The sequence below is a fragment of the Enhydra lutris genome, unplaced genomic scaffold (assembly GCF_002288905.1).
Source record: "Enhydra lutris kenyoni isolate GAN:26980312 unplaced genomic scaffold, ASM228890v2 scaffoldscaffold20, whole genome shotgun sequence".
Taxonomy (NCBI): Eukaryota; Metazoa; Chordata; class Mammalia; order Carnivora; family Mustelidae; genus Enhydra; species Enhydra lutris.
In genome coordinates this window covers 2,278,255-2,296,108 of record NW_019154104.1, presented here as the reverse complement: position 1 = coordinate 2,296,108, position 17,854 = coordinate 2,278,255, and the positions used below count along the sequence as shown (strand labels likewise).

Genomic DNA, 17,854 nt, shown 5'->3' with positions numbered 1-17,854 from the left:
AGCATGCGAAGCTGGTATTATCACCCTGATGTTTTGTTTGTTTTAATTTCTTAAAAATTTACTTCTTCTGGGGATGCCTGGGTGGCTCAGTTGGTTAAGCAGCTGCCTTCGGCTCAGGTCATGATCCCAGCGTCCTGGGATCGAGTCCCACATCGGGCTCCTTGCTCATCAGGGAGCCTGCTTCTCCCTCTGCCTCTGCCTGCCATTCTGTCTGTCTGTGCTTGCTCTCTCTCCCTCTCTCTCTCTCTGACAAATAAATAAATAAAATCTTTTAAAAAAAAAAAAAAAAAAAAAAATTTACTTCTTCTTTTTAAGGAGGCTCCATGTCTAGCATGGGGCTCGAACTCATGACCCTGAAATTGAGAGTCCCATGCTCTGTGAACTGAGCCATGGGAAGCTCAAACATGTTAACCTCTCCAAGACCACCCAAATACCCTGTTGCAGAATTACAATGTCAAGTTCACATTTTGTCCAGCAAGCTACACTGTTTGAATCAGATCCCTTAGTTCATTCAGCAAAATTTTACTGGGCACCTGTTAATTATGTGTCATACACTGTTCTAGAATCCTTACACATTCATGGGTAGGCGACAAGAAGTCACTAAAATAAGGGACAAAAATGCAAGTAGACAAGAAAACGAGTGAAATGCGGTCTATCCGATGATACTAAGAGCAATGGAGATGGATGAAGCAGGAAGGGCTGAAGAGAGCCCCTGGGGCTGGGGTGGGCTACAGTTTTAATCTGATTGGCAAGTTCTCCATCCAAAGGGGACATCTGACCTAAGACCTGAAGGAGGTGAGGAAGCAAGTCATGTCGCTTTTATGGGAGAAGGATTTCAGGCAGAAGGACCAGCAAGGGCAAAGCTGTGGAGGCTGGAGTAGGCGGCAAGTTCCAGGGCCGCTAGGAGGCCTGGCGGAGGCAGCTCGGGGTGGAGTGAGGCCAGGTGAGAGAGGCAGGAGATGTGGGCAGAGCTGGTGGAGTGCTGTGGGGGAAGGGCAAATGGCATGAAGACTGCGGGCTTTGCTCTCAGAGATGGCACCGAGTCCCTGCAGGGTCTTGAGCTGAGGACCGACATGATCAGACTACCTTTTAAAAGGTCCTCTAACGGGAATCCCAAGGTTTTCACATTTGCCACCTCCACTTGCCTCTGGGGCTCTCTGAGGGGACACAGGAAGGAGTCTCAGTTTGGGCATCTTCCTTCCTTCAACAAAAGAATGAAATGAAAGGCCCAAACCTACCAGCAGCAGAGCCCTCCTGACTCAAAACTGCTCCCAGCAGCTGAACGTGTGAGCACCAAGGCTAGCCTAAAAATTTCTCTGAATTTCTTCTAAGAAAGAAAAACCTTCCCGGAACCACTCTGTGGTTCACCTTTCAAGTTCCCCAACCACTGAGCCCTTGCCTCAGGCTGAATCTGAAGTTAGCCATTTGATCATTTACTTGTTCCTCTGTCAATCACCAGCTGTAAAAAAAAAAAAGAAGAAGAAAGAAAAAGACTCCTGGATGCAGGAGAGACCATTAGTTTCCCAGTCCTCGGTGTCTGTACAGGAAACTCGCTTTGCCGAAGCTCCCTTCAGGCTGAGACTGAGGGCACACGGGAGGTCACTTGGGCCCAGAACATGTGGAAGGAGGTCAGAAGGGAAGGGTCAGTGCACCCTGGTTCCCAGAATTTACTTCTCCAAATGCCTGTATGCAAATGGTTTCCAAGAATAAGTTACAAAGTGGAGAACATTCCATGCCTCTTTCCACTCCAGTTGGTTGTGAGTTAAGATCAGACCTATGATAAACCCCACTGCTGGGGCGCCTGGGCGGCTCAGCCGATGAAGGGGTTAAGCATCTGCTTCAGCTTCAGTCATGGGATTGAGCTCTGTGTTGGGCTCCCTGCTCAGTGGGGAGCCTGCTTCTCCCTGCTTCTCCCTCTGCTCCCCACTTGTGCTCTCTCCCTATCTGTCACTATCCCTGTCTCTCTCAAAAAAATAAATAAAATCTTAATTAAAAAACAACAACAACAACAAAAGCCCCGTGGCTCATCTGTGTCCTGATCAAGGAGATCGTAGAAGGAGCTGCTCCTCGCCTCTCAGAAACACAGAATTTGCTCTGATCACCCTTCACAACACTGAAGTTGGGGGCACTACGCACACCCGTCAGATGTGGAGCTTCCTGACTGAAATCTGGAAGGCAGCATTCACCTCAGTTTTCCCACCTGTCAAATGGGTGAGATACCACTGGCCGTATTTATGTCGCAAGAAACCTGGTGAGGATGAACAAGGAAACAGAGGGCTCTGCGAAGAACAGGAGACCCCTGGGTCACTCCCCATCCTTCACCCCACTCCTTGTCGAGCGGGCTGCACCACTGGCTTCTTTCCTGTGGGCTGGCAGCGTCAGTCAGAGCGTGGACAGGGGAGAGGGAGGGTGGGTGTTTATCTCCCCCGACACCCTCTGCCTGGGCTATGGGCTGGCTGCGGGTGCCCCAAGACCACAGCTCCTGTCAGGGGGCACTCCCTCCCCATCTTCCAGACTGAGGGATGGCCACACCTCACAGCAGTCATTAGCCCAGCCCAGGGCCACACTGTCCCAGAGTTTCCCTATGTCTCACCCACACTGTGTGGACAGTCTCTTTATAAACCCCCTTATAGTACCCAAGTTGGCTGATCCGTTTGTATCAGGCCTTTATCTAACAGAACCTTGCCAGTGACACTGGGAGCTCTCTGGGCTCTTCCCTTTTCTGCTGGAGCTAGAGGGCTCACCTGGCCCCGGAAGTAATGATGATGGCCGCCAGCAGCGTGCCTTGTGTCTTAACCTATCTCCCAGTTGGCACTCATACCAACCTCTTGAGAAAACCGACGCTTCGGGAGGCTTTAACTTGCCCAGGGCCAGAGAGCTTGCAGGTGGGAGGGCCAGGATTTGCACTCAGGCCATCTGGCCCCATCCTTACATTTAACCACCAAACTCGGCTGCACTCCGCACTCCCCACTCCCACTGGCTTTTCTGGAAGAAAAATGAGCTGTGGGTTTAAGCTGCAGCCCCAGTTACAGTCTTTCTGTTCTTCCACACACGTCTAGCTGTGGGACCACAGGCTCCCCCTGACCATCTCGATATTTACGAGCTGTTGGCTCTGGACCACTGCACCAATTACTTAACCTATCTGTGCCTCAGTTTCTTTATCAGTAAAATGGAGACATAATACATACCTCGAGGAGCTGTGAGATTAAACAAATGAATACATGTGTAGAACAGGGCCTTATGCATAGAATGTGTTCGAGCATGGTTATCTGTTATTGTTGTCACTGTTAGTGTTATTTCCAACTTACCAAAATTCTCTCCCCCCCAGATGTCCATCTGGGCATCATACTTTCCCAAGTGGTTAAACCAGGACTTGTCGATCACAAAGATTCCTCCAGCTATAACAGGAGTCCTGGGAGCAAGGAGAGGAAAGAGGCAACACATGAACTGGAGAGGCTGGGAGCCCTTCTAGATGGCCCCAGAACACCAGGTCATTTGCCCTACAATCCCCCACTTGCAGAGTCACAGGGGCAGGACATCCAGCAGCTCCCTGGCCTCTGTCCTTTCTGTCCCTGGGCCTAGAACCGAGTCAGCACTTAGACAGTGTGCCCTCAGGAGCACCAGCAACTGAAATGTGGCCCCCCCCTGCAGATTCCCATGCCCCTGGCCCAGGGAAGGAAGGGGTCTCTGCAGAGCCCACAAGCAGCACTGACCTTATGGGCTTGGTGGGGTCGGTCCGGGCAATCTTCTGCTCAAGAGGGATCTGCTCCCACTTGAAATGCAGGCTCCAGTCAAATCCTAATGGACAGAGAGGGGTGAGGACAGAGCTCAGGGCAGAGCTGCTGTCCCTTCATTCCACCAGCCCTTGGTCTCCCCTGATCAGAGCCCAGCTCGCAGAGGACCCTGGGCAATTCATGCAATCATTCCTTCACTCAGAAGGAGACGGGTCCCTGACCTCATTGATTTACTGGGTAGGACAGAGGCTACAAAAAGAAATCAATAAAGGAATAATCTGCCACAGGTGAAAAGTGCTGAAAAGAAAAGAGAGGTACCCATGCTATTTTAGTAAAGGTAGTCAGGAAACGCTCTCTAAAGAGATCACTTTTGACCTGAAAGTCTGATCCATGCAGGTATCTGGGGAAATGGAATTCCAGGCAGGGGAAACAGCAAGTGCAAAGGCCCTGAGGTGATTTCCCAAAGGAGAAACGCCTGGCTCACTTCAGAACCCCACTCAACTCTAAGATCTAAGTAACAGCTGTTTCCATTTTTTGGAAGTCTGGGCCCCAAATAGGAAAACCACTCTGCCCACTAGCTCCTAGCAACAGATTGTCTAGTGCAGCCTGCCCAATAGAACTTTCTGCAATGATGGAAATGTTCTATATCTGCACTGACTGTCCAATATGGTAGGCACTACCCACATGGGGTTATTGAGCACTTGAAATGTGGCTAGTGCAACTCAGGAAGTGAATTTGAATTTTATTTAATTGTAATTAATTTAAATTTAAATAGCCAAATATGGCTCTTATAGCAGCATGGCTATAAAGTCTAGACCAGAGCTGTCCAAAAGAATGCAAATGATGCAAGCCAGAAATGCAAACTACATATGTAATTGAAATTTTTTAAGGACACCTGGGTGGCTCAGGTTGCTTTCAGCTCAGGTCATGATCCCAGGGTCCTGGGATCGAGTCCCGCATTGGGCTCCCTGCTCAGTGGGAAGCCTGCTTCTCCCTCCCTCTGCCTGCCACTCCCCCTGCTTGTCTTTCTCTCTCTGTCTGTCAAATAAATAAAATAAAATCTTAAAAAAATTTTTTCTAGCAGCCATATAAAAAAGAAAGAACGTATGAAATTAATTTGAACAATATATTTTAATGTAATATATCCAAAAATGTTATCATTCCAACATGTAATCAATATAAAAAACTACTCATGAGATTTTTTACATTCTTTTGTAATAAGACTTTGAAACCTGGTGTGTATTTATACTTACAGCACATCTCAATGCAGACCAGTCACATTTTAAGAGCTCAATAGCCAAATGTAGCTAATAGCTCTTCTATTCGACAGCCTGGGTCCAGACCACCTCCAGGTGTATGTATTGGGAATTCACACAAGACACTGTCCTAGCATGTCCTTCTGCCAGGACTGTAGGCATGGTCCCTGGGCTGGCAGCATTTGGAAAGGATGTGTCAGTGTTTGGGAGGGGAAGACCCAAGACTAGCGTGGTTCTGTCACTTATGGTTCCAGAGGGCTTTGTCCCCAATCCCAGAGCTTTCCACCATCCCTTTCCATTTTCTCGAGGTAAGGGGGTGGTGTGAGACGCTCTGGCACAGCTGGGTAGAAGAGCACCAAACCAAGGCTTTAGATCGCCCCCACCTGCCCCTTTCAAGCCTACAGCCCCTCCTCTGGGAGATGGACCCACCTCCTCGAAGATCTGCAGATGCAGCAAGGTAGGCAAAGTTATCCAGACTGATGACATCAATGATGGGGCTCACCACACGGGTGTGGTCCTAGGGGAGGAATGAGAGATGGTGTGAGGCCAGGGACTCTGTGAAGAAAGGCCCAGCTGCCTGCTCTGAGAAGTTCTCTCCCACCATGGGGCACTCAGCCCTTCCCGCAGGACTGGGCAGGATCTTGGGAGCTGTCCTGCAGCCCCACAGCCAGGCTCCTGGAAGGACCCACTGGGGTCCCATGGGCTCTCCCAGCCTCTTCCTCTCACATCATGCTGAGCCCTGCTGGGATCTCACCTCCTCAGGGAAGCCCTGCTGGATTGCCGCAGGCTGAGGATTTCTTCCTCTTTTAAGCTGCTCTCACAATTACAGACCAGACAATTCCTGGGGCACTGAATCCTATGCTGCCTGAGGTGGCTCTTCTGGTGCTGGTCTGAACTGCTGTTTTATTCATCATTTGTACATGTTTCGGTTGAGTCTTCCCAACTGGACCACCAGCAGCTTGACGGCAGGGACTCCGTGGTCCCTGTGCAACCTGGCTGCCATTCTCTCAAGCCACATCTGCTTCAAGGTCAGAGTCACCACTCCCTTCATCCTCCTAGACACAAATCCACCTCAGGCATTGGGGGGTAATGTCAATTTTATTAAAGATTTGGGACGTGGGGTAGTGGTGTTGGGGGCTTATGACATACACCTCATGCAAAACTATCAACCACCATCAGCCCTCTCTTCCCTCTCCCTCCACAAAGGGACCCAGCCTAGAGGCCCATCTCTCCCCAGACTGTGCTGACCTTCAAAATCCTCTTATCTGCAACATGGAGATCACCCAGCTCTGCCCCTCAGTTCACACACACCCTGTCTCAGGACCACAAAAGGCTGGGAGGAGGCGGAGCAGGGAGACCACCCATGGTTTCCCACAGAGCTCTGTGCGGGCCTTGCCTCTGCCTTTTCATAGACTTTTTTGTTCCAAGGTGTAATTCACATTTTTATAGCAATTTCACTAGCTGTAATTGACATGTGATGAAATTCACCAATATAATGTGTACAAATTCGGTGGCTTACAATATAGTCACAAGATTGTGCACCCATCACACCTAATTCCAGAACATTTTCATCAACCCAACAAGAAACCCTGTACCTGTTGGAGGTCACCTCCCCCCTATCCTCTCTCCCCACAGCCCCTGACAACCACCCATCACCTCTCTATTTCTATGGCTTTGTTTCATTCTGGACATCTCACCTCAGTGGAATCATAGAACACATGGCCTTTTGTGACCATCTTCTTTCACTCAGGGAAGTGTTTTCATCCACATTGTAGCACGTATCACTATTTCATTGCTTTTTATGGCTGAGTAGTAGTCGTGTGGTTATGTCCGCACACATTTGGGCTGTTTCCACATTTTTGGCTCTTCTGAGAGATAGTGCCCTGAACACTCCAGGGTAAGTTTTTGCGTGTGGAGGGTATATTTCCATTTCTCTTGGGGGTGTACCCCACAGTGGAAGGGGCATCAGGTAACTCGGTGTTTAAACTTTTTTTTTTTTTAAGATTTTATTTATTTGACAGATAGAGATCACACGTAGACAGAGAGGCAGGCAGAGAGAGGAGGAAGCAGGCTCCCCGCTGAGCAGAGAGCCCGATGTGGGGCTTGATCCCAGGACCCTGGGATCATGACCTGAGCCGAAGGCAGAGGCTTTAACCCACTGAGCCACCCAGGCGCCCCTCAGTGTTTAAACTTATGATGAGGGGCGCCTGGGTGGCTCAGTGAGTTAAGCCTCTGCCTTTGGCTCAGATCATGATCCCAGGGTCCTGGGATGGAGCCCCGCATCGGGCTCTCGGCTCAGCGGGGAGCCTGCTTCCCCCTCTCTCTGTGTGTGCCTCTCTACCCACTTGTGATCTCTGTCAAATAAATAAATTTTTTTTAAAGATTTTATTTATTTATTTGTCAGAAAGAGAGAGAGAGAGCGAGCACAGGCAGACAGAGTGGCAGGCAGAGGCAGAGGGAGAAGCAGGCTCCCCACAGAACAAGGAGCCCGATGTGGGACTCGATCCCAGGACGCTGGGATCATGACCTGAGCCGAAGGCAGCTGCTTAATCAACTGAGCTACCCAGGCGTCCCCAAATAAATAAATTTTAAAAAATTCTTTAAACTTTTGATGAACTGCCGGGCTGTTTTCTAGTGTGGCTGCCTCAGATTACGTTCTCACTAGTAATGAGTGAAAGGGCTCCCACTTCTTCACATCCTCGACAGCCCTCGTTACTGTCCATCCTTTGGTCACAGCCATCCTATAGGTCTCAAGCGGTATCTGACTGTGGTTTTGACTTGTGTTTCTCTCAAGGCTTAACAATGTTGAGCATCTTTTCCTGTGCTTGTTGGCCATTTGTGTATTTGCCTTGAAGAAATGTCCATTCAAATCCTTTGCCCATTTTTGAGTTTGGTTGTCTTTTTATGGTTGACCTGTGATCACCTCATCCTTCCCTCCACCTGTCTTACCCTCCTCCCCCTTCTAGTGAACTGTTGGCACGTGCTAGGGGGCCCCTGTTCTCATCTCTTCTTGACAACACCATCCCCCCATTTTCCTCCTTCTCAAACTTTCCAGCCTTGACCCCAAGCTGTCCCCTGCCCTAGCATAGAACCCATCTCCTCCAGGAGGAATACCAGCCCAACATTCCTAGTTGGAGCTTTACAGCTCACCCAAGTTCATGTCCACATGAGTTCTCCCAACAACCCAGTGAGACAAATATTACAATTACCCCCATTTTCAGAGGAGAAAGCTCACTAACATGACATCACTCTGGAGGAAGCAGAACATTTAGGCTTCTACTCTGCCTATCTATCAAGTCAATGACTGTTTACATGCCCTCATGCCAAGAACATGGTGGGCATGTCCCAAGGGGCAGATCTCCCCGAGGGACAGAGGGACTTACCTCCTTGACCCGCTGCAGCATGGGCTGCAGCCACTCGGTGTTCACTTCGCAGTGGCTGTCCAGAAAGGTTAGCACGGCAGCTGTGGCCACATCTGCCCCACGAACTCGGGACCGGATCAGCCCTGCCATGGGAGTGGACAGGGGTTGGTATGGGGACAGGGCCAATTTGTCTCCCCACCATCCCTCAAAAGGCTCAGGGCTCTGCACCCATCAGGGGCCAAGGCTTCCTCTGAGTTACTGTGATTGAGCTTTACTTTGTATTTGACTATGTCCTCCATCCCTCTCTTTTCTTGCATCCACTCATCAACCATCATTACTCCAGGCTCATTCTCTGAGTGCCCTTCATTGTGCCAGACCCTTTTCTGGGCTCTGGGGACACACTGGTAAACAGTCAGGCATTAGTGAATGGAAAGTGCAACAGAGGGTATTTTGGTACGCAAAGAAAACCAGAAACCAAAACCCTTTCCTCCCTGCCCCGCCCCCCACCAGGGGATCTCCAGGCCATCCCCTTCAGCCGCATCATCACCTGTGACCCGGTGAGAATCTTCTAGACTAAGGCAGGCTGGAGTCAGTGTGTCAGCCCCTTCACGTACCTTAAGAATGTTCTTTAACTTCTCTGAGCTTGGGTTTTCTTAGCTAAAAGACTCAGAGAAAAAATAACCCCCACCTGCCGGGGAGAGTGTCCTGTGTCTAGAAGGCCTCCGCGGGCTAGATTCCGATCTGTTTCAGCCCCCACCCCAAACAATCTTGCTGATGGCTCACCGACTGTCAAAGAATGGCCTCACTTCTGGCAGCTCCCCGGTCAGGGCTGGGGACTCGACTGCCGGGAAGAGAGGAGGCCCAGCTGGTGCTAAGAGAGCAGCTGCTGGTGCCCCGTGAGCCGTGGAGATGGAGGGGACTCGCTCTAAGAGCTCAGAATACAGTTGCTTCCGGGAGAGAGTTCCCTGGCCGTGCCTCTGCCCTGTACTCCGCCTCCATCCATCTGACTATCCATCCATCTGTGCAAAAATCCATCTGTCCCATCCTTGCACTCCATCAGGCTAGCAAATACTTAAGGTTTGCACCTGTGTTGGTGCAAACCAACTGGAAACCCCTGGAAACACTATATTCCTGGGCCTAAAGGTACCTACAACCCAGTGCTTGGGAGAAATTACTCTCTGGCTTCTTCCATGCCACTGGGAAGGTCTCCTTGGTCTGACTGGTCTTTCTCAATTATGCCCCTTGCATCTCTCTCTCTTACTCTCCCCCCCGCCGACTCTCAAACCTGCAGTGGTTCCCTACTACCTGCCTTATCAAGTCTAAATGCCTGTCTCTGGCTTCCAAGGTCTTCTGCCATCTACCCTCACCTCACCATTTCCCCTGCTGACCAGACCCAGATTCTCCCAGGGAAGAAGGAAGAGAGGGAGGTTAAGTGTAGCCTCCCACCTCCAGGTTGGAATTCTGGCTCCTCTACTCATCACCCTGGGCAGATCATCCTGGGCAGAACCTCCTGAGGTCTCACTTCCCTTCTGTGCAAAAGGGAACAATGGACTGTTAGGAGGAGGGACTGTGAGGATTTAGGCAGAGTGGATGCCTCCTATGGGTGAGCACTCGGGAGGAGGGCTGTTAGTATTACAGGGGCACCTGGGCCTGACCAGAGCTCGTGCCTGCAGAGCCCTCAAGCCTGGACTGCCCTGCCTTGCTCCCTTCACCTGTTCTACCATGCCATCACCCAGTCGAGGCCCTCTCCCCTATCACGCCCCACTCCTGGGGTCTCTGATCTACTGCACATAATCACGACCAACCTGTCCCTGAGGTGGGTCCTGACTCCTTGGCCTTATGATGTGTTCTCCAAGGGCAGGGGCCATGTTTTGTAGTTCTCTTGTGTCTCCTAGAGCACCACATACAACACTAGGCCATGTGGCTAATGCCCCAAAACACCCCTAGATGGGAAGTGAGGCTACATATGCTTTATAATGCCCTCTGGGGACACCTGGGGGCCTCAGCATCTGCCTTCCGCTCAGGTCATGATCCCAGGGTCCTGAGATTGAGCTGCACATCGGGCTCCCTGCTCAGCAGGAAATCTGCTTCTCCCTCTCCCTCCACCCCTGCCCCTGCTTACGCACTCTCCCACTCTCTCTGTCAAATAAATAAATAAGATCTTAAAAAAAAAAATAATGCCCTTTAGTTTTCTCAAAGCATTTCCATATAGTTTACCTCATTTAATCCTTACAACAGCCATGCAAACAGAAAGGGTCTATTATTAACTCCACTTCTCAGAAGAGACAACCCAGGCAGCCAGAAGTACAGCAACTTGCCCACAGTCATGCCATGGCCGGGGCTGACCCGGGCTAGCAGGAGGGTCTTTCCACAGTCCTTGGTCCTGGCCACAAGGAATGCAGAAAGAGCATGCTGGCTTAGTGGGACATGGTGCCAAAAGGGAATGGGGAGGTGCAGAGGTGTAGACCGAAATGGGTCTGCAGTGGCACCCAGGGTCCAAGAACTCACCTTCCCGCCGATCATTGCGCAGGCACTTGACCTTGGGGATCCTGGTCAGGAGCAGACAGTCTTCAGCTGAAGGTGAAGAGAAGGAAGCAAGCTCATTCAGATATGGACGTCAGACCACAAGAGGTTTGGTCGCCCCTGGAACTGCCCAGAAGGTGTCTCACAGTAGGTCCAGGGAAAGGGCTGAAGATGGGGAGGTACGCAGGGGCATGGTCATCTCTATGGCCAAAGGATTGCCCTGTGCCCCACTCCCAGGCCAGACTGAGGATTCCTTATGGCATTGCCCCCAGGGGGCAGCAGAGAGCACCAGCAGGTCAGCAGGGAGCCCAGCCAACACCCCCACCCCCACCCCGCAGCCACACTGAAGGGACAAGCCTCAGCATAAGGCATTTGTAATAACAAAGGATGCTGCTGATGTTGCTTCTGTCTTTAAAAAATGTCATTTCACTAGTGGCAAAACAACCCCACTCTTTCCCCTTCCGTGGCACCTGGGAACAGAGTCAGAGAAGGCACCTAGAAAAGACTAAAGATCCCGGGTAGGGGGCAGAGGTCCGCCTGTGATATCCAGCCCGACCCTGAGAGGGCTGGGCTCCATACTCTGGGCAAATGAGTGTGGAAGGCTGCACATAACAGGAGGTAGAAGCTTACGATCTGAACTGAAGTCATCCACTAAGATGATCTCCTGGATCAGGCTGGCTGGAGTTCGGTTCAGGACGCTGGAGTGATGGGGACAGAGGAGCCTGGATTTAGGGTTCACCTTCCACTTACCTCTCCCTGCCCCAGGGATCCCCCATCACCCAGCTCAGGGACTGGCACACTAGCCACGAGCCAAACTCCCAGGCCCTGGTGAGAGGCTGAGGAGGGGTGTGCCCCTCGGGCTCTTCCGAGGACCTGCTGACCCTGGGATGGGCCAGATGGTTTGTGGGAACGGCCCCAGTCGAGTCGCCAGGACAGGACCTGTAGCTGCTTAATAAGCCCCGGCTAGGGTGGGGAGGGGGAGGGGTTGGCAGCCCCTAGCTGGGCCTGGGACTGCCCACCTGCTTTCCTTCCCATCATCCTTCCTCTTCCTCTTCCTCTACTCACTGGGAAAGGAAACCCAAACTTCTTCAATCCCTGGGACAATCCAAATCCTATTCTCATTAAAGACATGGGGTAAGCAGGGGTTAAACTTGACCACAGGGCCAAGGTAAGGAGGACAGAGACCTCCCTCTGAATCTGTTGACTGGCACCTCCCAGGCTGACATCCATCCTCCTGAGGCCTTCTGTGCCCATCCCTGACTCCCTTGGCTCCCGACCCTTGAGTATCTGCCTTCGTCCTGCAGACCTGACCTTGTCCTTGCGCATTCTAATAATCCCAGCCGGATTTCTAGGGCCTCCCTGACCCTGATTCACCAGCTCCAGCTTCTCAGAAGGACAGGACTCCCACACCCTCTGGCCCGGCGCCCTGTCTCCATGTCCCCGTTCCCCCCGCCCCCCTCCCTGCAGGGGCTTGGCAGAGCTTCCTGAGGCCTCACGAAATGAGGGTCCCCGAGATGGGGCCTACCTCTTCACGGTGCGCAGGAGGGTAGAGCGGGCCTCATTGTGGAATGTGATGATGACGCTGGTGGCCGGCAGGTCCGCAGAGTAGGTTACAGACGGGCAACTGAGAATGGAGCATAGGGGTCAGAGGGCACCGTGAGGGCCTCCTCAGGGCAGGCTTGAGGCTTCTCTCTGTCCAGCCTGCTGCCCCCAGGAATACCTCTGTGGGACAGAGAAGGCAAGCCTGAAGCCAGGCTGTGAGGCTGCCCTTCCCCGCCCACGTTCCCCCCACTCAGCCCATCCAGCCTGGAGTCCTTGGAGGGAAGCCACAGGCCGAGGCAGCTTCCCAGGCCTGGTCATCTTTACCAAAGACCTCGCAGCCCCTGTCAATGAGCTGTTTAGAAGGGCCCTGACCATCATGACTGTGTGGGCACTGCTCCAGGCCTGGGGACGCAGCCCTGGGCCAGCAGCTGGATCTCCCGCCTGCCAGAGAGAGACAAAATGGAGGAGACGGGGGGTGGGGGTGGGGGGACAGCCTTTGCTTTGTGTCTGGCATCCTGTAGCTTCTTTCTCTTCTCCTGGCTCACGACATTTGGAGGATCTGGAGAGGAATCGCCCCTCTCCTATCCTCCCGTGACTCCCTCCCTCTCACTGCCCAGCAGGGACAGCTGGCTGGTGACCCGGGCCAGGGGCGCAGCCTCACCGCTCCGGGGGCCCGGACTCCTGGAGCACACAGAAGCCTCGAGAAGACCCTGAACAGTGCCTGCCAACCCGCTGCCTTCCCCAGCGGCTCTGTGCTCCTCTTCTCTGTCTCACACCACATTTTTAGCTATTGGCTTCCCCCTCCTCAGGAAAGGGAATTAAAACAATCCATCCCTGCCAGCCTCCATCCCTGTCGCTTCCGCGGGTGCTTTTATGCGTGTTCCTGAGGCCGGCGGGAAGGCAGCTGGTTTTCATGACAATCTTCTTTATGACAATTGCTCTCCAACTGCTCCAGCAGGGACGGTGTTTTCATTCTGGCATTCACGCCCCGACAGCAGCTTACAGCTGAATTCCCAGGCCCATCTCTTGCCCGGCAGAGCAGACTGGTTCAGTAAGGCAGGAGTCCCACCAGCCGGGGACCCCCATGGGAGGAATCCTGAGAGGCTTTTAAAAATGTTCTCCCTGAGAGGGGGTGGAGGGAGTAGGGGTGGGTGGAGGGGTAGGGAAATTCACCTCTGCCCCCTGAGAAGCCAGGCTTCCCAAGTGCATCCTCCCAGAGGCATGTAGACTGGGGGTGGGGGGGAGACTGCTGAGATGGGGAGTGCTGGGAGAAGCAGCCACCTCCGGCCTTCCGGGCCCCCCAACACTGACCTCTAGGGACAGTGACTATGAACCCCAACCATCTGGTGCCCAGGAAGGAGAGAATCTGGATAGTGATGCCCATTCTTCACCTGAAAGGGGCCAACCTACCCGTATCCCATCTGGAGAGTTGACTTGACGTCCTCCCTACCGGCCTCCTCCAACTCTCTCCGCTCTACATTTCTCTGGGATTTACAACTGTGATGATGGGAATTTATCCTGGTCCCGGGAGCCAAGAGCATCCGAAGAGGTTTGCCCCAGGCCTGTGTTTCAAGTTTGGGGCTGGTGGGGTTTTTTCTTTGTGATGCAAGAAGGTCTGTCTTGCCTGGTCTCTCTGTTCCCCTTGAGGGGGGCTCCCTAGACTGAGGGCTGGACTAGGAACTAGCCTGACAATTTAGAGACCAGCAGAAGCTGCAGTCTGGAGGGAGAAGAGCAAGGTTCACCCCCAGCACATGAGAGCCCGCACCTCTGTCTGCTGCTCCACCTACATACGCATGCGCGGGCGCACGCACCCCCAACCCACCCCATCCACCTCAGGCTTCTGGGACGGCTGGCAGCCACACGGAAGCAGGAAGGGAGACTGGCCTCAACACCCCTGCTTTGGATTCGAAGAGTCTCATTTTAAAACCCGTGTCACCCCAAGAGGAATTCCTCCTTTAAGTTCTTTAGTGAACACCTGAGAAGGTATGAGGAGGGCTTGGTGGGAGGGAGGGCAGAGGTGATTCAAGCTAACCCTGTATCAGTTCAGAGATTTGGGTCTGTAGAATCTCCAGGCCTTGGGGTCAAGGTTTGCCATGGCCAGGGTTGCCAGGAAAAGTCCTCAAGTAGGGCTGTGTGGACATAGTCTTATAGGCCCCACAGTGCAGGTGGACTTTGCACCAGGACTGACAGAGAAAGAACTGAGATCTGAGCTGGCCATTGGACCTGGGCGGGGGATGCTTTCTGAGTGGCAGGATTATTGTCGTACTTGGTAGCATGAGTTTCTGGAGGCTGGCAGTGCTGAGTATCAGGACAGTTAGGACAGTCTGGGGCTCCCCCAACTCCATGTCCATCTCACCCTGAAGGCTGCCCAGTCCACTGGATTTCAAGCTCCCTTCCAAGGTGCTAGAAGCATGTCCCCTTCTGCACCCTTATCTCTCACACCCCTTTTGTGCTGCGGAGTACGCGCTTCAGAAGGAAAATCAATCTTGACCTGCATCATCCCCACCTACCCTTAGACCAGGACCAGCCTGGTGCTAGGTACACAGCTGAGTCCAACACAGCCCTTGTTGGTCACTCAATACTGCAGGCATGTGGCTGAGTCTGCTTCAACAACCCTGTGTGCACAGAGCATAGAGGAAGCCTCCAAACCAGCCTGGGTTGGCAAGGAAGCTTCCCCAGAGGAGAGGTCACTGAGAAGAATTATGAAAATGCAAGGGCGGGTGGGGATTTGGGCAGGGGAAACTGTGTGCATAGAGATGAGGGGAGGGACAGGAAGGTAGAGGACTGTGGGAGCATCAAGTCCTAGGTGAAAAGGAGCAGTAGCTCAGGCCAGGAGAGGTGGCTTGCGCTTCAGGGTAAGGACCTCAGACTGTTCCCAGAGGTGAGGGTAGGAAGAGGGCACTGGAGATGGTGACTATAATCTAGACAGGACACATCACAGGCCTGAACCAAGGAGGGGGCATGGATGGCTTGCCCAAAGTCGGTCACTCACACCAAGTGGAGTCAGAGTGGGGATCATCATGGAAGGTGTCCTTAGTCCTGCTTTGGGGCCTCTCCCACCTACCACACTGGGAGAACCAAGAGCAAGGCTGGGAAGCGTTTCTGGGAACTGCTGAGGAAATGGAGGCCACAGGGCAAGAAGAGGAGAAGGACAGGGATTCTGATGCCCAGAATCCCTTGCACAGTGTGGGCAGGGTCGGTGGCCCCTCTTCACCTCGGGCACCATCAGTAGGCCCACCCACCAGCTCCGACCTCCCTGTAGTCCCGTGGCAGCTCACGCTCCCTGGGACTCCAGACTGAGGTGCTAAGGGGCCTCACCGGCACCCGCCAAGTCTCCATGGCCATCTCAGGCCCTCCGGAGGTCAATGAAACAGAGGAGGCAAGAGAATAACTGAGGGTGAGGGTTTGAGGGTCTTGACAACCAGACAGAGCCTGAGGAAATCTTTCTCATTTCCTCAGTCCATGTGAGGAACAGAATTGAGCTGACAGGTGCCAGCCCTTCCCTCCAGGGCACAAGAGAGGCTGTACCTGTAATGGCGGGTGTCCCGGATGGCTCGGTCGGGGCTCAGCTTGTCACTCTCCAGCTGGTTGAAGGCATGTTGCCTGTAAGGGTCCTCGCCGGGCTTCAGCTGCTTGGCTGCCAGGTAGGCCTTCTCATCGAAGCCTCTGGAAGGTGTTCCTGTCACCTAAGACAAAGGTCAGCATCAGAGGAGTGACAGGCAGGAGGATAAAGCAGCCACTGTGTGGGGCCAGCAGCGTTACCTCATTTGTACCTTATCCCAACTCTGTGAGCAGGAGATGGTTATTTCCACCCCCCTTGTACAGATAGGGAAACTGAGACTCAAGAAGTTAAAAACAGGGGCGCCTGGGTGGCTCAGTGAGTTAAAGCCTCTGCCTTCGGCTCAGGTCATGATCCCAGGGTCCTGGGATCGAGTCCCACATTGAGCTCTCTGCTCGGCAGGGAGCCTGCTTCCTCCTCTCTCTCTGCCTGCTTCTCTGCCTATTTGTGATCTCTGTCTGTTAAATAAATAAATAAAATCTTAAAAAAAAAAAGAAGTTAAAAACAGTACCCCCACGTGTACAGGGAGCATATGGAAATTCTCTGTATTTCCTGTTCTGTTTTATGCCCCTAAAACTGCTCTAAAAACATTAAGTCTATTTTTTTTTTAAAGCCCAAGGTCAGAGCTAATAAGTCACAAGTTCTGGATTCATACCGGTTGTTCCGACCCTGAAGGTCAGTCTCTTGACCAGTGGTCTTTGTTGGATTTGGAGAAGGTGACCCCAATATGAAGTGTCCTGAGGGGACCACCAGCCAAGCTGCTGGTCGCCAAGCAACATACAGCATCCTAGGGATGAACTTGGGCCTGACACCAGACTGGGCATGCAGTGCGACACCAAGAGTTTAGACTAGCTGCTGTGTTTAGAGTTTAGAGTTTAGAGTTTAGAGTTTAGAGAGCTACCTGTGAGGACACGCAGGCCCCTTGTGGCTCATGCTAGAGCTGTGAGAACACAAATGTGGTCAGTGATGCCTCTTCTCGGGGATGGCGCTTGCTGCTGACCTCGCCCCATGTCAGAGCGGCTGGCCCACTGCTGCTAAGTGCCAGGGAGTGAGGGATGACACTGGCCATGGCCCAGCCCCTCTCCTCTTAGCCACACCCCACTCTGTGCTCCCAAAGTCCCCCCATGAAAGACCCTGAGGAAGGACACATTTGAGATGAATGGAGAGACAGATGGATCTTGACATCTCATTATTTGAACCAAACTGCTGGCTAGATGTTCCCCCAGAGTGCCTCGAAACAGCATCAACGGTGAGCACATCATGACTGCAAACCTTCCACCTGCCCAGCAGCCCAGGCTGGACCTGTGGGCCCCCAGAGACAGTGGAAAGGTGGGTGAGGACTGTTCAGACCCAGAACCCTGCATGAGGACCCCATCACAGGGCTCGCCCCAGAGTGATGGTCCCTGGAAGGCAGCCAGACCTGGGGAAAGGAGACCGAGGTGCTGGGTGATGCTGGGGGACATCCACAGCAGCCCAGGGCCTCCATGAAAGCCTAGCCCCGGACCTCACCAGACCAGAATGCAGAAGGCTCCAGGGAGCGAGTAGCTCCTTCAAGGATGCCTGTCTATCGAGTTCTGGCCTCCAGGGGCACCCTGTGCTAGGAGCCAGCCCCTGAGCTCCTCAGGTCGGAGCTGGTGAGAGGGCTTTCCTTGCGTCCACCAGGCCCAGCCCCATGCTAGACACAGGTGCTCAGGATAGTGATCACCTCTGCGGTGGCCTCGCTGTGACTGATACTCGGAGTTGGTGCCGCGCCAAGGGCTAAACAGATGTGGCACAGCCCCCATGGGCTGGAAATCCATTTCAGGAAAGACAGAAGGAAGGAAGGAAGGAAGGAGGGAGGGAGAAGGAGAGGAAATCTGTTTTGACCTGACCCCTGGA

At 52.9% G+C, this 17,854-nt stretch overlaps 1 protein-coding gene across 1 annotated transcript in view; it reads right to left on the bottom strand.

Annotated features, from left to right (window-relative positions):
• Positions 1-17,854, bottom strand: part of LOC111148599 (polypeptide N-acetylgalactosaminyltransferase 16) — an 89,190-nt gene that overhangs the window by 18,130 nt on the left and 53,206 nt on the right. Inside the window, exons 2-9 of the mRNA XM_022505302.1 lie at positions 15,946-16,103; positions 12,401-12,499; positions 11,506-11,573; positions 10,861-10,926; positions 8,374-8,495; positions 5,420-5,507; positions 3,714-3,798; positions 3,309-3,412 (exon numbers count right to left, since the gene is read on the bottom strand). Of these exons, the coding sequence (XP_022361010.1) occupies positions 3,309-3,412; positions 3,714-3,798; positions 5,420-5,507; positions 8,374-8,495; positions 10,861-10,926; positions 11,506-11,573; positions 12,401-12,499; positions 15,946-16,103 (790 nt within the window). The remainder of the gene's footprint in view (positions 1-3,308; positions 3,413-3,713; positions 3,799-5,419; positions 5,508-8,373; positions 8,496-10,860; positions 10,927-11,505; positions 11,574-12,400; positions 12,500-15,945; positions 16,104-17,854) is intronic.